Source organism: Pan paniscus, chromosome 2, assembly GCF_029289425.2.
Source record: "Pan paniscus chromosome 2, NHGRI_mPanPan1-v2.0_pri, whole genome shotgun sequence".
NCBI lineage: Eukaryota > Metazoa > Chordata > Mammalia > Primates > Hominidae > Pan > Pan paniscus.
In genome coordinates this window covers 139340947-139361732 of record NC_085926.1, presented here as the reverse complement: position 1 = coordinate 139361732, position 20786 = coordinate 139340947, and the positions used below count along the sequence as shown (strand labels likewise).

The window sequence follows — 20786 nt, the reverse complement described above, 5'->3', positions numbered from 1 at the left end:
CTAAGCCACACAGAGTGTACCTCCTAACGGAAGAACATAACCCAACCTAAGAAGTTGCCTTGTTTCTTCCTAGACTGTGAACACAGAATTTCTTCGGAATGAAATTGCGAAGGGAAAAAATAGAAAATCTATAGATTATAAGACAGGTATATCAACTAATTGTAGTATGGGACTTTAGTTGGATTCTGATTCCAATTGTAAAAAATATATATATAATGATGAGACAACCAGAAATTTTAACAAATGGAACTTGATATTAAGGAAATGTTAATTTTTAAGGAATGGTAATGATATGGTTATATTAAAAATGTTGTTTACCTTTTTAGAGATGTATACTGACATATTTACAGATGAAATGGTATGATGTCTATGATCTGCTTCAAAATAATACAGTGGAGAAGGAAAGTAGGTGAGGGTATTGATGAAACAACATTGGCTGTGAATTGTTGATTGTTGAATGATGGGTACACTGGGTTTCACCAAACTATTCTACTTCTGCATAGGCTTGAAAATTTCCACATTACAAAATTAAAAATCTATCTCCAGAATGTGACCCATTTCTTACCATCCCCACTACTCCCACCCTCTTCCAAGCCACTGTCATCTCCCGCCTGTGCTGCCACAGTCTCCTATCTCATCTCCCTGCCTCCACCCTTGCCCCGGGCTGTGGTCTATTCACTACACGCAGTAAGAGTGATCCTTGTAAGCACATCAGATCCTTCCACTCTCTGTTGAAGTCCTCCAAAGGCTTCTCATCTTGCTTGGATATTGTGTTAACTCTCTCTGAGTTCATCTCTTACTACCCAGCCCCCTTCTTTGCTTGCCCACTGCCTTATGCTGTCAGGATAGAGGTCCAACTCTGGCAAAGCCAAGGCCCTGATGATGTGTCCCATGTGCCTCTCCAGGTTCATCATCCCAAACCCCAGACTTTTGGAACAACCTACATTCCCCGGTGGCTCCTTTGTTTTAGTTGCTCCTCTCTGGACCTGACGCCTCTGGTGAAGCCCAGCTCCACCAGCCCCTGCTCAGTATCACTTCTCTCTGCTTTGGTTCTAGGCCTCTTAAGAGCTCAGAGTTTTGTTTTATAATCATCTATTGTCTCATCAATCTCCTTCACCAGACTTAAGTTCCTCAAAGGCACAAGCTACCTTACATCTCTGTAGTCCTAGTTCAGCAGTAAAAATTAAGTATATTTTGAATGAATTAATTACAATTTTACATAAGTTAGCATTATTATTTTTTTTTGAGACGGAGTCTTGCTCTGTTGTGCAGGCCAGAGTGCAGAGGCATGATCTCGGCTCACTACACCTCCGCCTCCCAGGTTCAAGTGATTCTCCTGCTTCAGCCTCCCCAGTAGCTGGGATTATAGGCACCCGCCACTATGCCCAGCTAAAGTTTTGTATTTTTAGTAGAGACGGGGTTTCACCATGTTGGCCAGCCCATTCTTGAACTCCCACCTCGGCCTCCAACGTGCTGGGATTACAGTTGTGAGCCACCACGCCCGGCCACATTATTACATCTTTAAAATGTCTGTTTACCAGTTTCTCTAACTGGAATAAAATACTTTCACCTATAATTACATACAAGTCATATATTTTAAAATTATTGCAAAAAAGTGTTTGATTTTCCAGAAAAACATTCTAAATAGAATGTTTTAGATGTTACTAATGAAATAATAAAATATAACATTTCTAACTAGTTCTTCATTCGTTGTCTAAATTTAGAGTGAATAGTTCTAAATTGCACACCCAGCCAACTTTCTTGCTCACTGACCATCTTGCTTGAAGAACTGGGTTAGGATGTACAAACTAGGGAGGGAGTAAAGGAGGCTTCTCTCTCCAGAAGAGAAATCAATAGCTGGTCAGGATTTGGGGAGGGTGAGGGGGATGAATTCTCAGATATGGAGGAAACTGAAGTGGAAGAGATGTTGCTTCTGTAAAAATAAACTGATAAGAGACAGATGGGAGTGCAACTAAATCAATCAGTGGGTGATGAGAAAAGATGAGTAGCAAGAATGAAAATATCCGAAGTAATGGAAAAAAATATACTGACACTTTTGTTTTATGCTTTTACTTTCGCAATTGTTACAGATTCTTTCAATATTAAATCTGTTGTTCTTGTACATAATTAAGTTAGTTTTAGCAGATAACAGTTATCAAATTTTTGGTGAATCTGGTTTGGATTGCCCTTCCAATACAAAATTGATGCTACTGGCCAGCCACCGGTAGGCCTGGCAGTAATTTTCTCTGTGTTGGTGATGGACTGTGCTGCCTGAGCCACCGACATCCCCTCTCACATTGCCCACTGGGACAAACTGCAGGCATTTGCAAGATAGTTAGCTAAGTTTAGGAGTTGAGTCTGTGACTACGGAACATATTTTTTTCTTTGTGTGAAAATTACCAGCTTATAATGCTATTACAATTTTACTCCATATCCTTTAAAAAGTGCACAAATTTTACTGATTTTATAGGGCAATCTCCTGAGATATAAGGGAAGCCCAATTCAGGGGAAGCTGAACCTGACACAGCCTCCTTTAATCCTGTTCCAGAGCAGTCACTAACTGCCGTCCTAAAGCTGCATTACTTTATCATATCTCCTTTCCTCATACTCTGTTCAGTTTCTATAAATCATTTTTCTCTACAGTGTTGAGAAGGAACAAAAACATGGGCTTTGGAGTCAGGCAGACCTAGGTTAGCATCCTGGCTTTGTCTGGTTGTGAGACCTTCTCAAAGTCACTATAAAACGAGGATAATGAGGTCGAATGCTGGTGCGTGTGTGTTAATGAAATAGCCTATGTAAAGACATTGCCCAGTGCCTGGTACTCAATAATGTAATTTGTTTCCCGCGGATGAGTGGAGCAGAATGCTTCCTGGAGAGCATTTCATTCTCTGATTTATCATTATAAGATCAGGCCTATCCAAAACACTCAATCATCAGAAGACTTCAATCTCTTTTATTCTGCTTTTTTCCTAATGTCATAATCCATTTGACTCCTAAGCATGTAAGTAGGTACCACGGAATGTAAACAAGTAAGGAAACAGAAATAAACTGAATAATACGTGGAAACAAAGCTGTGACTCACACAGATGAAATAGCTGCACAAAAGAAATAACATGAAAACATTTAAAAAGAGACTTAATGTAGGAATAAGCTATTTTAATCAAGCAAAAACAAATTTATATCCATTATTTCTAAAAATAAAATTAGACTTTTCCAATCCTTAACATCTGCATTTAATAATATCTTCTAACCAAAATACAGATGCTAAAACAGCAAGTTACATTATATCTTGTACAGCATACAGTATGTTCACTGTTTACACTTACTTTAATTCTAGTTGGTCATGTACTCAATGCATACTTAAACATCACTCAATAAAATTTTCACAATTAACAAAAAAAAGTGACAAGGCTGTCTTAAAACGGCTCTGCTATAAATTGTATAGAATATACAGAATTACAAAGTCAAGTATTTTTTTATCAAAATATACACCCCTCCCTGAAACTAACACAAGCTATCAACATTTTAAATGAATACAATTATAGAAAATATTTGCAAAATTATTTTTCCATGTATAAATATTCTGCCATATTTACTTTGGTCTAGAATTATCAGCATACAAGTCCACTTAAAAAATATCCACATATAAGGGCTGGGAGAGAGACATCACTACAGGTAATTTTATATTTGGGGTTAACTCAAATCAAAATGACTAGAATATACAGTAAATGTCTTTGATTAATATTATTAACTGATAAAACAAATTAGTGGACCATAGGATTGCTTATTCAATATTCTAATTATCAATTCAAAAATGATTTTCATAAGCCCTTTGTGACTATCTCTTTAATAAAACCCAAATGAATAGTGTAGGGTGTACATATATACAATGTATAAAATAAAGTTGAATTTGCTTGCATTTTCCCATTTTTCTCTACTTATATAATACTGTATGTAAGTGAAAGTAGATGAACAAAAGATAAATGCAGATACAATAGTGGGGTTACTTAACAGCAAGGTACTACAGTATTAAAAGGTCAACTGTAATCATGTCCTTTCCTGGGCGTTTAAATGCTTTCTTACCCACCCAAATCCATACTAAGTCTTCTTCATGGAGACATCACACTTGTAGACAGAAACCGGAGTCCTTTGAGCTACTTCTTCACAATGATAACCTTCCAATCTTCGATAACCTTGGGTTTCCATCTGTCAAATCCAATGAACATGAATGACTGCAGGTCACGCTGAAACTGCATTCCGGATTCTGTTCACACTGGTGATCAAAGGGTAGAAATGTTTTCTCTCTCCCTTCTATTCTGGCAGTTTGAAAAAGAATCATGAGTTCCGGCTTTCCAGGAACCTAGTCCACATGATAGAATATGCTGTAGGGCAATCAGATTTGAGGGTAATGTTGATGGTGTGGGTCAAAGAACATAAAAAAAAAAAACTTCAGTGGGTTTTTAGCAAGGGGTCTAGATGTCTGCAAATATGAAGACAGAGCATCTGGCTTTGTAGATATATTTCTGAGTCTCATAAGTAAAGGATAGAACCATGTCACTCCACATCCTACCTTCCCATCCCCTAAAAACAAAGCTACTGTTTTAGGCAAGGAAGGCCATCACTTCTTCTTGCCCACTCAAGTCATTAATGGGTGGGGTGGAGGGTGGGGGTTCCTTTGTCCTTTTGCTTTATACTAGTCTGTACTTGTGGGCTGCATAATCTCCAACAAGGCTAGTAATTGTAGGGATTAGGCAGTCACTTTCAAGTGCCTGGGAATTCACTACTGCAGTGTACCTTGCACTAAATCTCTTGGACAGTCCTTCAGTGGAATGGGAGATGGCAGGTTCCACTTGAACCCTTAAGTCTGTCTGGAATAGACCCCCACATCCATGGCCTTGTGGTGGTTGGAAGACTGCAGAGAGTTTCAGAAGAATGTGACCCTCTTTCATTCTCTGAGATGAGGCCATTGCAAAGTAATATGCAGCACAGGTAATCACAGGTAAATTCTGGGAGGGTGTTCCCCCATAGATAAGGCATGACCTATGTTTTCTGTGAATTGAGTAGACCAGTTCTAAGAACAGCTAAGCCATAACTTCAAGGGAACAGCATTCCATCTAAAAGCATTCACATGCTCTTAAATCATATTCAAAATGCTTTCTATTGATTTTTACATCAGTCCTCATTATTTGCAGATCTATTGCTCCTCATAATTCTCTACAGGGGATATGGACAGTTAAAAGTTATAGTGATTTATATATGTATTTTACAAGGTTTGTGTTGCAGAAAAGTAGTTCTACATAATGTATGAATGTCCTACTTTAGGTTACTCATTATGCACATAATTTCAGTTATATTGTTTAAGTATTTCATGTGTATCCATTAATTTAAACAGATTTTAATAGTGCAGAAGCCAGATGGGAATAAAGACCATCACACAGCTCATTACCACGTAACATATTTACGAAGATGCCATCTTCAGGATATCTGACCCTTATTTTCTCCAGTGACTAAAGACAGTTCAGCAGCCAGTTCTTATTAGCAATTATTAGAAAGTTTTAAACTAGGCTAAAATTAAACTCCTTTTTTCACTGGTAGAAATACCACAGCTAAGAATTTTATTAACTTTCACAAGAAACTTGGGATATTGGAGGAGTCAGCTATTTTGTTTTTGTGCACTTTGCATAAAGTTAATGCTAAAACCCAAAGTAGATATTAGGATCCTTTTTCTGGAATTTTCACAAATGAGTTTTTTTTTTTTTAATTTCACTCCTTCATGACTGTCACATGGACAAAATTAAACTAAACTTAAATCATAACTAAAAAAAACCACCAACTATATTTTTGAAGATTTTTCTAATTCTTGCCACTCAAAGGACAACATTTTCCACACCGGTTTGTATGTTATCCTTTTGGTCATTGTCTTCTGAACCAATGAAATGTTGATTCTCCAAGGGATTTGAGTTTTCGTGGCACATGTCACCTATTTTCTCCTGCTGACTTGGGCTTTTGAATAAGTGTTTCTTTTGGTGCATTCCAAGGGCAGCAGCTGTTTTGCAAATTTTGGGGCACTGGAAGCAGGCATAGCCCTTCCCATTATGCTCCCGAATATGCCTCTGCTCGTGATTCCTTTTGGTGGAGAGATACAAAAATCTCTGAAAGCAGAACTGACAGTGGTAACGCTTTTCTCCAGTATGGATTCTTTCATGGATTTTGAGGGTCTCATTCAAGGTGAATGCCTTGTTGCAATACTGACAGACGAACTCCTTCAAGCCCAGGTGGATGCGTTCGTGTTTCTGTAAGTTTCCTTGCACCGAAAAGCACCGTCCGCAGGTCTTGCACTGGTATGGCTTCTCCCCGGTGTGACATCTCATGTGCATTTTGAGTGTGGAAGGGCTCTGGAACTGCTTGGCGCAGAGCTCGCAGGCATATGGCCGAGAAGTAAGATGTCGGTGGGGCCTTCCTTGGTTTCCAGCCCCCACTGCTTTGTCTCCATCACAGAGTTCACACTGCAGCTTGGGCATCTCTTTAGTTTCTTCTTCCTCAAAGGGTTTATCCTGAGGAGCCTTCCCCACGGCGCAATCCAGTTCTGCTGGGTATTTACATTTATGGCTCGGGCTCCTGTTTCCGTGCTCCTTCCTCCAGTTGACTTTCCTCATTTTTTTCAACTGTCTGGATTTCTTTTTGGGTTTGTAGTTGTAGTAAGGGCGCCACGGTTTGTCAGTGGAATCCTGGTCACTTGCGTCATCGAACACTTCACTCATCTCCATGCACTCGGATTGGCAAAGCCCGAGTGGGCTGTCTCCACTGGGTTCTGGGTCATTCCCCTGTGGCAAAGGCTCCTCCTGCATCTGATACTTGGGTCTTCTCCCTCTTTTATAAAACAATTTAGATCCTAGAATGTGCCTTTTCACAATGGCTTCGTTTCCAATTTTCACTGTTATTTGGCAAAGGGGTGCAACATTACTATTTGTGGAGGTTCCCGGCAGAGCAGGTTTTGCAATGTAGGTTTCAATTTTGCTGGTTTCTTCAGCAATATTTGTGGTTTTGCTCAGTGATCCTCCAGGATCAGCAACATAGTTTGACTCCTCTGGTATTTCTCCCCTGGTATGTGATGTAGTTTTCTTTTTCTCCTTAATGCTTTTGGGTCTGCTTGCAAACCTACCCACTTTATCTGGCTCGGGCTTACTGTCATCTTTCAGGGACTGACTGACAGCTGGGTCTGAAAAGGCTCTGTGGTTGCTGCTGGTCATGGCAGCAATGGCATTGCTGTGCATGATCACCGATGAAAACTGGCTGCTGTGTACAATGACCGAGGGTGCAGAGCCACTGTAGCTGATCACAGAGGCAGCATTTTCACTGCTATTACTCAAAGATAAAACAGGTACATCCCCTGCCCGGAGGTCAGAACTGACAGCATTTTCAGTGGAAGAAACTGACACCTCAGTTGAATAAAAGTTATTGTCAAGATCAATTTTCAATGCCTCCTCTCCCCATTTGGTACCCTCTGCATTTTGTACATTGGCAGAAGTGGGTATGTCCTGACATGCAGATGTTTCCAATGGGATGGCTGGACTGTTGGTCAGGGTGTTTACAGTATCTTGGAAATTCAGCGTTGGTAATTCAGAGCTGTGTGGATTCTGAACAACATAGGTACCAGGTGCAGACTCATTCATTTGACTGCTTTCTCGTGCATTTTCATAGGAAGAATTTCGGTAGCTCTTATAAGGGGCTCTCTTGCATTTCATAGGCAGTAGCCTATAAAGTTTATATGGATAGACACTAGGCTTCAAGCCTCCATTTGCTGTTTTTTTACTGATGGAAAGTCTATGATCGATGGCATGGAAAGACTTCTGATGATTTTTGAGTATATAGTAGGTCATGAAAGTTTCAAGACAGAAAATGCACTGATATCGTCTTTCTCCCGTATGCCAAATTTCATGCCTTGTCCTGTACTCAGCCAATGCAAATACTTTGTTGCAGTAATGGCAAGGATATGTTCTTCTCCAGGAGTGAACATTTGCATGTCTTCGGAGGCTAGATAAGGTCACATAACTACGTTTGCACACAACGCAACTGTAGAGCATTTGCCCATTAACAAATTTAACCATGTGGTCCGTGTCTGGCAAAGTACTTCCGGTACTGGAAAATTCACCAATCCTATTTTCAGATAATAAAGGTTCTGGACCTGTGAATGAACCTCCATTTTGTCCAATGGTAGGATAGTTTTCTAAAAAGCGTTGGTTTCCTCCAGGAATGGGCATGTGGCTTGACCTCATGCAGATCTGTTCATGCCGATCCAACCTGTTCAGGGTGGTGAATTGTTTGTTGCAATACTTGCACACTAAAGGCTCCTGGGTTGGCTTGTGAAGCTGCATGTGGGCACTGAGCAGAGTGCTGCTGTCAAAGGCTTTGGAACAGCAGCTACAATTGTACACCAGAGGTGGAACCTCTGCTGCTGGTGGCCCGGGAACATCAGAAGATTGATTTTCATCTTCCCTGGAAAAATGGACATCTCCTTCATTGTTTGGAGATTTTGAACGAGTGAGAACAGCAGCTGGCTGTGGACTTCTTTCTTGATTAACCTCTAAGTTGGATACTGGAGGGGGTGGTATATTTTCTGTGGCTGAATCCGAATCCTGTGGTATGGAGAATGTCTTTGGCTTCCGGCATGTTTTCGGTTTCGCTGCAAGGGCTTCACAATTTTCTTTCCCTGTGTTACCAGGTGAACTGCCATCATGTTCACGTACAGGCTGACTTCTGTAAGCCTCAGCTACGGAAGAAACAGCGTATGAGTGCTCGGCAAGTGTGCGGACAGGCTCTGCCTCGTGGCAGACATCCGTCCTCTCCAGGCAAAGGCTAGCTGTTCTCATGGAGTCGGAGACCTTTTTGAAACTTGCCCTCAAGTCCAGCGGGGAAAACATGTTATTACTATTTTCTGTTTCGATGATGGAAAATGCATTTGTGATCCTTGGCCCATTAGTGATGGCTGGTTCTTCATGCCTTTTTTCATTTTTTTCTTCTTTAACCACTCCCTTTTCAGTAATACAGAATACATAGGGACCCGGGGAATTTGAGAAGTTGCGATCAGTAAGGTCTTCCAAGAACGATATTCCCAGCTTTTTTCCTGCAGCTGCGAGATCAGTGACTGTTTCCTGTCTCTTGACAACGACTGTGGAACTGTAGATATAATTAAGTATTTCAGTAAACACTTCAGCTTTGAGATCGTCCAGCTCCAGGACGTGGCTGGAAATACAGATTGTATGGCTCCAAAAGATATTTTTAAAATACAGGCTTGAAGCTGCCAGAACATTGCTGTGGGCTTTAAATTTGGTATCTTCCACAATGATAGTGACATCGCATAAAATGCCCCGAATGCGCTGCTCATTTAAGATGGAGAGTACCGTGTCACTGTGAAAGTCGTCCTTGAGGTCCCTGGAAAGGGACATGACTGTCATCTGAAACAAGAGGAGAGAAATGGTCAGATAATCTTCCACAGGTGGCTTCTTTATCTCTAGACTATTTTCCACTTCTGTGAAAAACTGTTCTTTTGTATGAAACTTCAGGTTTTTATCTCATTCTGTTGATGCTCCCGAGACTCAAGAGTCAACATTAGAAGCTAAATCTTTTTCTTGCCCCAGCCTGTTTCTCATACCATTGCTAATAGTTGTTATCATTGGAAATCCTCCCAGAACTCCTTCCCCTTTTCTCCAAAGTTGGAGCTATATATACATGTCCAAATTTGGGAGGGGAGGAGGTTTTTTTTTTTTTCTGAAATGTTAAGGGTCTCATCATCATTCAAGGCTGCTGCTTTGAACTACTAGAGCTGGGCAATGCCATGGTCCTGCCACAAGCTTCCTGCCTATTTTCAAAGAGAAATCTGATGATCCAGTCATAACCATGAAGCAGGAAAATGATTTTTTTTTTTTTTGAGACAAAGTCTCGCTCTGTTGCCCAGGCTGGAGTGCAGTGGTGTGGTCTCCGCTCACTGCAACCTCCACTTCCCAGGCTCAAGCGATTCTCTCACCTCAGCTTCCTGAATAGCTGGGACCACAGGTGAGAGCCACCACGCCCGGCTAATTTTTGTATTGTTGGTAGAGACAGGGTTTCGCCATGTTGCCCAGGCTATTTTTTTAAATGAATTTTCCTTAAGTGGTACCTATATGCAAAGCTATTGCCCACTCAGAGAAGAAGCAAGAACTGAAGGAGCCCTTCCTAATTTGTGGCTCAGAAGGGTCAATCTCTAGAGTTGCAGGGTGTGTAACCAAGTCTGACCACCAGGGGCACCCCGCCTCTCTGCGCTATTGGCCCTATGGCGACTCATCAGGTTCCTTTTCTAGTTTCCCCTTTAGTAGAGACAAAGTAGACTAGGGTTTTCAAAAAGAACTGTCAGGTACTGAAGGCAACTAAAAAGGAGACAAAATGTAAAACCAGGAAAGGACATTTCTAAGTCCTTTGACAAGAACGGACAAGAATGAATCTAGTCATACATTCCTGAATTAGCACAACTTCAAGGCACAGTGGCTCTTTTTCTGGTCTGAGGATCCCATCTCCATTCTTCTCTGTATTTGCTTTATTCTCTATATAAGTCCTATTCCATGAGTCTGGTGTGCTAAAGCTTACTAACTGATATTATAGTGAGGGGCAGTGAAAAGCAGCAGCTTTCATACTTCCCACAGTAAGAGATACACAGTACATAGTGACCTAAGACACAAATGAAATTAACACTCACCCTTACTAGGTGTGATGCATTCTGTTCTGCTCTAGTATTTTTCTTTTCTTTCTTTTTCTTTTTTTTTTTTGAGATTGAGTCTCGCTCTGTCACCAGGCTGGAGTGCAATGGCACGATCTCAGCTCACTGCAACCTCCGGCTCCAGGGTTCAAGCGACCCTCCTGCCTCAGCCTCCCGAGTAGCTGGGACTACAGGTGCATGCCACCACGCCCAGCTAATTTTTGTATTTTTAGTAGAGACGGGGTTTCACCATGTTGGCCAGGATGGTCTCGATCTCTTGACCTCGTGATCTGCCCGCCTCAGCCTCCCAAAGTGCTGGGATTACAGGTGTGAGCCACTGCACCCAGCCTTTTCTTTTAAAGAATGCTTACAGCAACTCACTAATTTCACTCCCCACTAATAGATCACCACATGCAGTTAAAAGTAAAGCAAAACAAACAAACAAAACACACACACAAAAAAATCCTCTGGTCTACAGAACATACTAACCAGAGATTCATCCAGTCTCTCTGTGCTATTCTGTATTAAGAGACGTCTGCAGAAAGCCTTACAGTTTGATGATACTTCTTTAACTCTCAGTGGCAATGTTTTCCTAGCAGTAAAGTATAACATTTAGCTCATGGCATTTATTTAGTTGGATGGACCAGATGGCCACACAAAGAACCTCTCTTTACCTTTTTGTAAAGCTGCTATTATAAGCTGTGACTATTATGTTATTTAGTGTCCTTTATACAAGGATCCATTTGATAAATTCTTTTATTGTATCCAGTCATAGGAAAAAAGTACCTTTCTACTAACAAATTCTTCAATTCAGATAATGAGAACACTATATTCACCATGTTTCTGTTTTAATTCTCAAGACAAAGAAGCTCAGAACTAACTTTTATCATCAATTGTTGTAGCTATTCTTGGCCTGGGTTTCTGGTGTGCCTATTGTTTCATTTTCTTTATTTAACATTAGTTCTTCTGCTCTTGTTTACCCTGCCTTTAACTGTAATCTTCCATGAATCTTTTCTATAAGTATGGGGGATTATTTCTACAAATAAAACTAGAATGAAATGAAATGGAATCTTATGACTTCCTCTTTGCCCCTGAAGGGAGAAAGGATGACCCCGGAGTGAAGGAGTCTGTCCTTCACTGGGTCACAGATCAATAGCATACTTTGCTGATGTTTCTTTTGCCTTCTTTCAAGTCTCTCGGCTCTGGGCCCCTGTAGGATCTCCTTTCTCCCCTGACTCATATATTTTTATCATGTTTGGCTTCTTGGAAGCCCACATGTTATTTTAATTCTTTATCAGCCTGACTAGATAGCTTCAGATCTGACAAAACACATGCTATATGATTCAAAAAGGTGGCTTAGGTCTATGCTGACATCATCTATTTTGTCTTTCCAGTTCAAAACTACTGCTTCTTCCAAAACATTCTGCTTCACAGCATCCTGAACCTCCCTTTAGGCTCTGCTTCCATTTGGGGAATACGGCATTTCAAATCAGGCTAATGAACACTCTAGGGTGTCCTGACTCAGATTTATAATATAACAAGCCCCAACCACTTCTGTGGGGTTCTGATTCTTCTCTCAGATTATTCAACTAGGATGGTTAGCAAAAGGCCAACTCTTAACATGGAATAATATCGTAGTCATACTTAACAGAACAACATATACAATAAATATCATTATATATGTCATTAAAATATTGTCATAACTTTGCAAAATCCAAGCATGACATTTTTCAGAGGGGATATCTACCTTTGTGTGTCAGAAAGCCTTTAAAAATCATAGTTACTAAGTAGCACCTTGATTTGCCTTCTTGACACACCTTTTAACAACTTTATCCAGCAAATATGTTAATATGGTCAGACACAGTACTTGGGTGCTAGAGTTATACTGGAGATATGAACAGGAGGAAGGCAAGTCTGTGCTCTCAAGGAGCCCACAGTCTAGGGGAAGAAAGAGAACTGTCAACTAATCATTGGAATCCATGATGGCAGGCCATATACTGGAGATAAGTATAAAATGTTAGAAGAGTAAGTACAATTATTTACAGAGGCCCTGGATTACTTCCATAAATAAGTAAAACAGGGGTATAGGAAGGATGCTGTAAGCAGAAGGAACACTATAGGCAAAAAAAAAAAAAAAAATTAAAAATGATCAAAGTGGGTACTGTTCTCAGGGACTAATGAGGGAGTCTGAGTGGTAGCAGGAGTAGTGTGTGCAGCCCAGTCGACAGCGTCTATGTGGGGCCAGGCACACGGCAGGCCTCAGCATGTATCTGTTGAATGAGAGAGCTTGGGAAAGAAGGGTCAGACCAGATCATAAAGGGCCCTAAAGGACTCCCTACAGTTAAATTTTATATTGCAGGGAATAGGGAACCATTGAGAGTTATAATGAAATTTGAGCTTTTTTTAAAAAAAATCACGCAGCCTGCAGTATGCTGAAAGGCTCAGAGGGAGGCAGGCTGCAGGCAGGAGACCAATAGGCCATCACAGTGGTCCAGGTAAAAAGTAGCTATCCACCCCAGACAGAGTGAGAGCCTGGGGAAGAACAGATGACTCCACTTCCCAGCTAATAAAGTGGGATGGGGTGGGCCAGGCGTGGTGGCTCATGCCTGTAATCCCAGCACTTTGGGAGGCCGAGGCAGGTGGATCACCTGAGGTTGGGAGTTCATGACCAGCCTCACCAACGTGGTGAAACCCCGTCTCTTCTCAAAATACAAAATTAGCCGGGCATGGTGGCACATACCTGTAATCCCAGCTACTCGGGAGGCTGAGAGAGGAGAACTGCTTGAACCCGGGAGGCGGAGGTTGTGGTGAGCCAAGATTGCGCCATTGTACTCCAGCCTGGGCAACAAGAGCGAAACTCCGTCTCAAAAGAAGAAAAAAGAAAAAAAAAAAAGAAAGAAAGTGGGATGGGGTGTTGGAGGTGGTGATGGCATCTGAATTCAAAATTTAATTCTCTTAACAAATATTTATTGAACAATTGCTAGGCAGAAGGCATCAGCTAAGTGCTATAGAAAGACATGCGTTCAATCAGCTGGGCATAGTGGCGTGTGCCTGTAGTCCCAGCTACTCGGGAGGCTGAGGCAGAAGAATTGCTTGAACCCAGGAGGCAGAGATTGCAGTGAGCCAAGATTGCGCCACTGCACTCCAGCCTGGGCAACCGAGCGAGACTCCATCTCAAAAAAAATAAATAAATAAAAGAAAAAGAAAAAGAAAAAAGAAAGACAAGCGTTCATCCCTCCTTTGAACGAATGCTTACTGAATACCTATTATGTGCTTTGAGACATTGGTTCCTAAACCTGATCAGGCATCAAAATCACCTGGGAGGTATTCAGATAGTACAGCTTTACAGATTCCACCTCCCCTGCTCCTATAGAGATTCTGGTTTAGAACAGCTGGAGTGAGACCCTGGAATCCATATGTATTTTTATACCTTAATTTCTCTTGTGAATAATACATACATACATATAATTATCAAATTGAAAAAGCACACAAAGTAAACATTGGAAAGTCTCCTTCCCACCTTGTTCCAGAGGAGCACCTTATTTCAGGTAGTTTTTAATCAACCAGCCAGAACCGTTCTAAGGGCTGACACTAAAACTCAGTGCCATAAGAGAAACAAAAATTCTACACTCAAAGGTTTGCAGGGTGGCAGGGGAACTAAGATGTGCTCATGAAACACTGCAAAACAAAGATACCCAGGGAACATCCAGGATCAGGCATGCAGGGAAAAGGTATGGGAGTTCAACAGAGAGTAAGGGAGGCAGAAGGACGTGGTATGTACTGGATCCTGCTGCTGGAATTGAGTGCTGCAGATATGGACAAGAGGAGAAAAGGGAACTTCAGGCAGAAAGAGACAGAGTCAGAGTTTCATGCCCTCAAGAAGTTTATAATCCAGGAGTCAATGCAACTGCTTAAAACAAAGAGTCCAAATCTGCAAACGGAACTTGAAAAAAAGCAGTGAAACTTGTTGGAGAAGCAATTTAAAGTTAAGACTCTAGTATCCACCTCTCCAATCTTAACAGTGCCCGCTCCCAAAACCACCAAGTATCGTCACAACTGTCTTTAGAGCACAGTTATCCAGCTCATTGGATGATCTCAGAAAGTGCTACGGCTAAAAGCTATTTCACAGGTCCAAAGTGCAACAAGGAAATGAGTTCTAAATCTGCAGACCAAAGGAGGCCCACTGTAAGCCATGCAGCAAATCCGGTCCCCACAGGTTTTGTTTGACCCATGTGATTTTTAAAACTATGTTTTTGAAAATCTTAGTTAACCATGTTGAAAAACTCTAACATAAAAATCAAGATAGCTGGCTGGGCGCGGTGGCTCATGCCTGTAATCCCAGCACTTTGGGAGGCCAAGGTGGGTGGATCACTTGAGGTCAGGAGTTCAAGACTAGCCTGGCCAACATGGTGAAACTCCATCTCTATTAAAAATACAAAAATTAGACAGGCATGGTGGTGAGTGCCTGTAGTCCCAGCTACTCGGGAGGCTGAGGAAGGAGAATCGCTTGAACCTGGGAGGCGGAGGTTGCAGTGAGCCGAGATCACGCCACTGCATTCCAGCCTAGGCAACAGAGCAAGACTCAGTCACACACAAAAAAATCAATATAGCTTTTTTTGAAAAATAGGAAGACCAGGCAACACTGGGGTTGTAGCCTGCCTGGCAAAAAGGACTGGTGCCAAGTGGCTGTGTCCCCAACACACACACACTGCCTGCCCAAGGATTTATCACCAGGCAGCTTCTCTCAGTAATGTGGCCTGCCTGGCCTCTTCAGCAGGTTCAGTTTGTGTAACTGATAAGAACAGTAAGTAAAATAACATTGGACACACAGATCTTAGACATACTTACTTGAAGGATATCCCCAGGATGAAAATTTAGACTTTAAAAGAGCTCATGTGGGAGGGGGACAGTCATTTTCACCAAAAACAGTATTCGTTGACTTTAAAGTTACTTTAAAGCAACCTCCTCCACTACATTTCTTCATAAAGAGTAACTTAAAACAGAAGTCTTAGGAGCTCCTGCCAATGGAAAGCCCCCAATAGATTTCAGAAAAAGAAATATAAGTTAGAAAGAAGATGAGGTTTAATTTACATGTAACTTTCTAAAATATTTTCTAAAAAGCAAGTTTTGTGCAATAAATTCACTGAGATGGAATAGATAAGCATAAAAAAGCTAACAAAAATATTCTAGACATAAAATTGTAGATGAGTCAATATTTTTAAAAACATAAAGTAATTTGTAATTGGATAACTGGCCATCTGACTTTAATGTCATTATTTTCCTGAGTTTGCATTTTAGCTGGAATAGCTTTTAAAATATATTTTTATTTTAGTTTTTTTTTTTTTTTTGAGGCAGTCTTACTCTGTTGCCCAGGCTGGAGTGCAGTGGTGCGATCTTGGCTCACTGCAACCTCCGCCTCCAGGGTTCAAGCAATTCTTCTGCCTCAGCCTCCCAAGTAGCTGGGATTACAGGTGTGTGCCACCGTGCCTGGCTAATTTTTGTATTTTTAGTAGAGACGGGGTTTCACCATGTTGGCCAGGCTGATCTTGAACTCCTGACCTTGTAATCTGCCCACCTCGGCCTCCCAAAGTGCTGGGATTACAGGCGTGAGCCACTGTGCCCGGCCTAAAATATATTTTTAAAATGCATATTACACATGTGTATATAGCCACATGTATGCGCAAATACAAGCATGAATATATAAATATGCTGACATATATTATACTTAAATACATTTTATATGCACAGATGTAGAAATAGGATGAACATATAATTCAGCATCCAAAACAGGACACTTGAGAGAGAAAGGAGGTACGACTAATGCCAGGGAAATAGGTATACATTGGGATTATACCTTAAAAAATCAGGATGAATGGTCATCCAGCATTTTATATATAAACAAATCTCTATATAAATTATTTTACTTTTATTATCTTTTTTCTTCTTTGAGACAGGGTCTTGCTCTGCCACCCAGGCTGGAGTGCTGTCGGACAGCAGTGGTGCTGTCATGGCTCATCACAGCCTTGAACTCCTGGGTTTGAGTGATCCTTCCACCTCAGCTTTCCCCCATCCCCCAACAGTAGCTGGGACAACAGACGTGTGCCACCATCCTTGGATAATTTCTAAATTTTTTGTTAGAGACGGGGTCCCACTATGTTGCCCAGGCTGGTCTCAAATCCTGGGCTCAAGTGATCCTCCCACCTTGGCCTCCCAAAGTGCTTGGATTACAGGCCTGAGCCACCACAGCCAGCCTATATAAATTAAATATAAAATTATATATTATACTTATAAGGACATTTGTGTTTATTTACATAAAGTATATTGTACGAATATGTAAAGTACTTTTAAGAATTATATAAATATCTGATAAACATATTTTATAATTAGACTTTATATAAATGCCACTGGGAAATTCTAGTAAATTAGCATATTTGGAATTTTCTGTTTTTGTCTCCTGCTATGCTTCAGCCTTATATAATAAAAACACATACATATAATGTAAACAGAGGCACTTTAGATACTTTTGATGACTGAAATGAACTTTCTTCACTTGCTTTTTAGAATTTCCTAGGTTTAGAAAAAGAAAATGAATCTATGCTCATGGTCAAAGACTGAAACAGCACAGATATGCATTAAGGTAAAAAGCAGAAGTCCCCTTCTCCATCCTAGCCTCCCCACTCCCTACAACCATACGCCCCCCGCCCCCCCAGTGCACACACAGCACACACTCTCCCTCGTCATAGGTCCCTTTTCTTATAACTTTGGAAGACTTCTACATTCTGCCTGAATAAAGCCTTAGGAGAGAAACTGTTTTTCCTCTTAAGATTATCCTTCTCTCCCAGTCCCTAGTTCCCCTACCTGGCAATCCTCATTTGTTCTTGTCTCAGTTGATGTCTTATCTGCATAGCCTTGCTCCTCTGGAATTTCTAGTTTTTGGTTTCCCATCATTACAATGTACGGTATCATGCATTTGTTCACATTTATATCTTCCCTATGAGCTCCTTGAGTACAGGGACAATCTGATTCATCTTTGTACTCCCTGCACCTGTAGGCATGACAATCTGTTGTTGGTGATGTTGAGAGTGAGCAGAGGGGAACTGGCCCTAGAGAGCGGCCTTGAGAAAGTGCCTTCGAGTTCTAAGAATGTAGGATTGCTTCACAGTTCTCTCTGCAATCTCTTAAAGATTTACTAATAAAAACACACTTTTAGGAGATTATCACTTGTCAAGTTTTGGTATAGTATCAAAGAATATCCATAATTAGCTGAAAAGGCTATTAAAAAATTCCTTCCCTTTCCAACTACCTATTTGTGAGAAGCTGGATTTGCTTTATATACTTCAACTAAAACAGCATACCATGGCTGAAGGCAGGAGCAGAGATGAAAATCTAGCTGTCTTTCTATCAAGCCAGACTTTAAAATATTTGCAAACATGTAAAACAGTACTAGTCCTCTCACTATTTTTTTTGTTTTAAAAAATAGTTACTTTTAATAAAATGTTATTTTATTATTCAGTTGGATTTATCACAGTCATTTTCCATCAGTTAATAAATATTAGGTAGGTGCAATTAAAAGTAGTGGCAAAAACTGCAATTACTTTTGCATCAATCTAATAGTTCTTTACATTCTCATTTAAAACGTTGACTATGGTAAATATTGACAGAAAGAACTCAGATAAACAAAAGCTCTTTGCATACCCAATGATTGTAAGAGTGTAAGGGAGTCTAGGGACCAAAAAGTTTGAGAACTGCTGTGCTAACCAAAAAAAAAAAAAAAAAAAAAAAAAAAAAAAACAAAGTCAAAACAATTTTAATTAAAAATCTTAATTAAATAATTTTTCTAAGAAATTATTTAAAAATTATTTTACTCAATAAAATAAATATATATAAGCCTAAAAGGACTAAAGAGACAGTGAATAAAAATGTGATGAAACACAAAGCAGAAATCCTCAGGAAACAGATGGAGACCAAGGAATACAGAAACATAGACACACCCACAGTCATGCAGATATGCACACTCTCCATACCTGTCCTTAATTTTCCAAGTTTGAGGCAATGACTATTTCTTGAGTTTGAACATGGCTGAAAAACCAGGTGGACCAACAGTCCGGTCCACACTATACACAGGTGAAAATTGTTCTTTGAGGTTGCTACCTACAATTTGTTTATACAATCAATCTATCATTGCTTGCATCCTTGCCTTCCAAGTCTCAAAGTTTAGCTTGATCACAGTAATCTATCCTGGATATTGCTTTTAAGTATTGGTTCACTCATTCTGGGAATGAATTTGAAAATAAGGGAAACAATTCTTGGCAATAATCTGACTTTAACTACTTCCCAGTATTTCCAGCTTAATTAAATCTTCTCTCCCTTCAATTAGTTAAGGCGATCTTACTGAAATGCACAGAAGAAAACTTAAAATGATAGTTTCCATATAAACTCTAATTCTTACAATGCAAAACGAATCTTGAAAAATCTCTTTACATTGTTAACTAATGCATCTATTATGCAGATCTTTATAGGGCTTGTTAGTAAAATCTGGTATATCTTTATTAGTAAAGCTCTAAGACATTACAGAGAGGAGAGTTAAGTAAACCTTTTCAGTCCACATTCTTAGTGAGAACTACAAGTCACTTACTCAAAGCCACTCTCCAGGGCCAGACTGAACCCCATTTTTTTAAATCTTCTAATCAGAGGAAAAGGCCAAGAGCCCTCTTGCCAGCCCTTGGCCACGCAGCTCCTAACGTACATAATAACAACAGAATCGACAGAGCAACTTTCTCCTCCCTCTACGGCAAGTTGTCTTCTATAAAAAGAAACATAGAAATAAAACCTAACTAAAAAAAGAACGCACTGTATTAGGATACTGACCTGGAATCCTGCAAAAGTCAAACCTGCAGTCCATACTGGGCCAGCACAGGGGCCATATCAAAGTGAAATCTACTGCGCAGGTCTGTTATTCCCTGCGGAAAGTTTTCCGACAAAGGATATTTTGCTTCAGTGAGCTGGCTGTACCATCCCACACACATCTTTGCAGTATATTTTCTCAAAGTCATGTTGGGTGACTACGTCAGACCTCCTCACGTGACGGGGTGTTAGAAACACACGCATCAGATCTCGAAAACAGATTACAAAACAGAAGTCCTTTATGGAGTTGAGCTGTGTCTAGGAAAAGGAAAATCCTGTTGATGTTGCCTTCTAAATGTGGCCTGAAACGGGCACAGAAAAGCTACATTTATCAGATTTTACTGCACTTAAGCTATCAGATTCAAGAAGGCATCGTGTGACAGGGGAAGCTTATTTTTTAACTGAAATTCAGGCTGTTCTAAAGGCCAACATCGGGAAGCTGCTGGAGTGCACTCAGCAGAGAGGGAGGCCAGCTTGGACAACCTCACCTATTATCTGGAAAAGGTAAACATTAGGGCCCTGGACTTGCAGTTGCGTGCACATAGGATTGTGAGAACGAGTACTATCAGATTCATGAATGATGCAATGGGCCCAGTTAAATATTTTAGGTTGCTTGTTTGGAAAGATGAAAGGGGGAAAAGGTCCTGGGTTTCTTTTTTCTTTTTGAAATGCAGCAGTGTTTCAGGGTAGCTCGTGCGCCTTGGGTTCATCTCAGGATCAAGCTTGCCTGGGCACCTGCTTGCTTAAGAAATCTGGCAAACAGGCTTAGAGAATCTCTCTGAAGCCTTTTGAGTGCCGTGTCTCTATTTCTTGTTTTACCCAAATTCCACTGACACTCAGAGTCCCCCCCAAATATATATATATATATATATATAATATATATATATATATATATATTTTTTTTTTTTTTTTTTGAAACGAAGTCTCGCTCTTGTCCCCCAGGCTGGAGTGCAATGGCACAATCTCGGCTTACTGCAATCTCCACATCCTGGGTTCAAGCGATTCTCCTGCCTCAGCCTCCCGAGTAGCTGGGATTACAGGCACCTGCCACCACGCCCGGCTAATTTTTGTATTTTTAGTAGAGACGGGGTTTCACCATGTTGGTCAGGCTGGTCTCAAGCTCCTGACCTCAGATGATCCTCCTGCCTCGGCC

The 20786-nt window shown here is 40.6% G+C and overlaps 1 protein-coding gene across 41 annotated transcripts in view; it reads right to left on the bottom strand.

Annotated features, from left to right (window-relative positions):
* Positions 1-2933: 2933 nt before the first annotated feature.
* ZBTB38 (zinc finger and BTB domain containing 38) overlaps positions 2934-20786 on the bottom strand; it is an 80806-nt gene continuing 62953 nt past the window's right edge. For 17 of the 41 annotated variants that reach the window (XM_055110550.2, XM_008951924.4, XM_057301932.2 and 14 more), the window contains one exon: positions 2934-9455. In XM_055110550.2, the coding sequence (XP_054966525.1) occupies positions 5868-9455 (3588 nt within the window). In that variant the 3' untranslated portion in view covers positions 2934-5867. Of the gene's footprint in view, positions 9456-10729; positions 13369-13469; positions 13593-19597; positions 19892-20786 lie in introns of those variants that run through there. The other 24 variants (XM_055110553.3, XM_055110554.3, XM_057301934.2 and 21 more) reach the window with 4 other exon arrangements.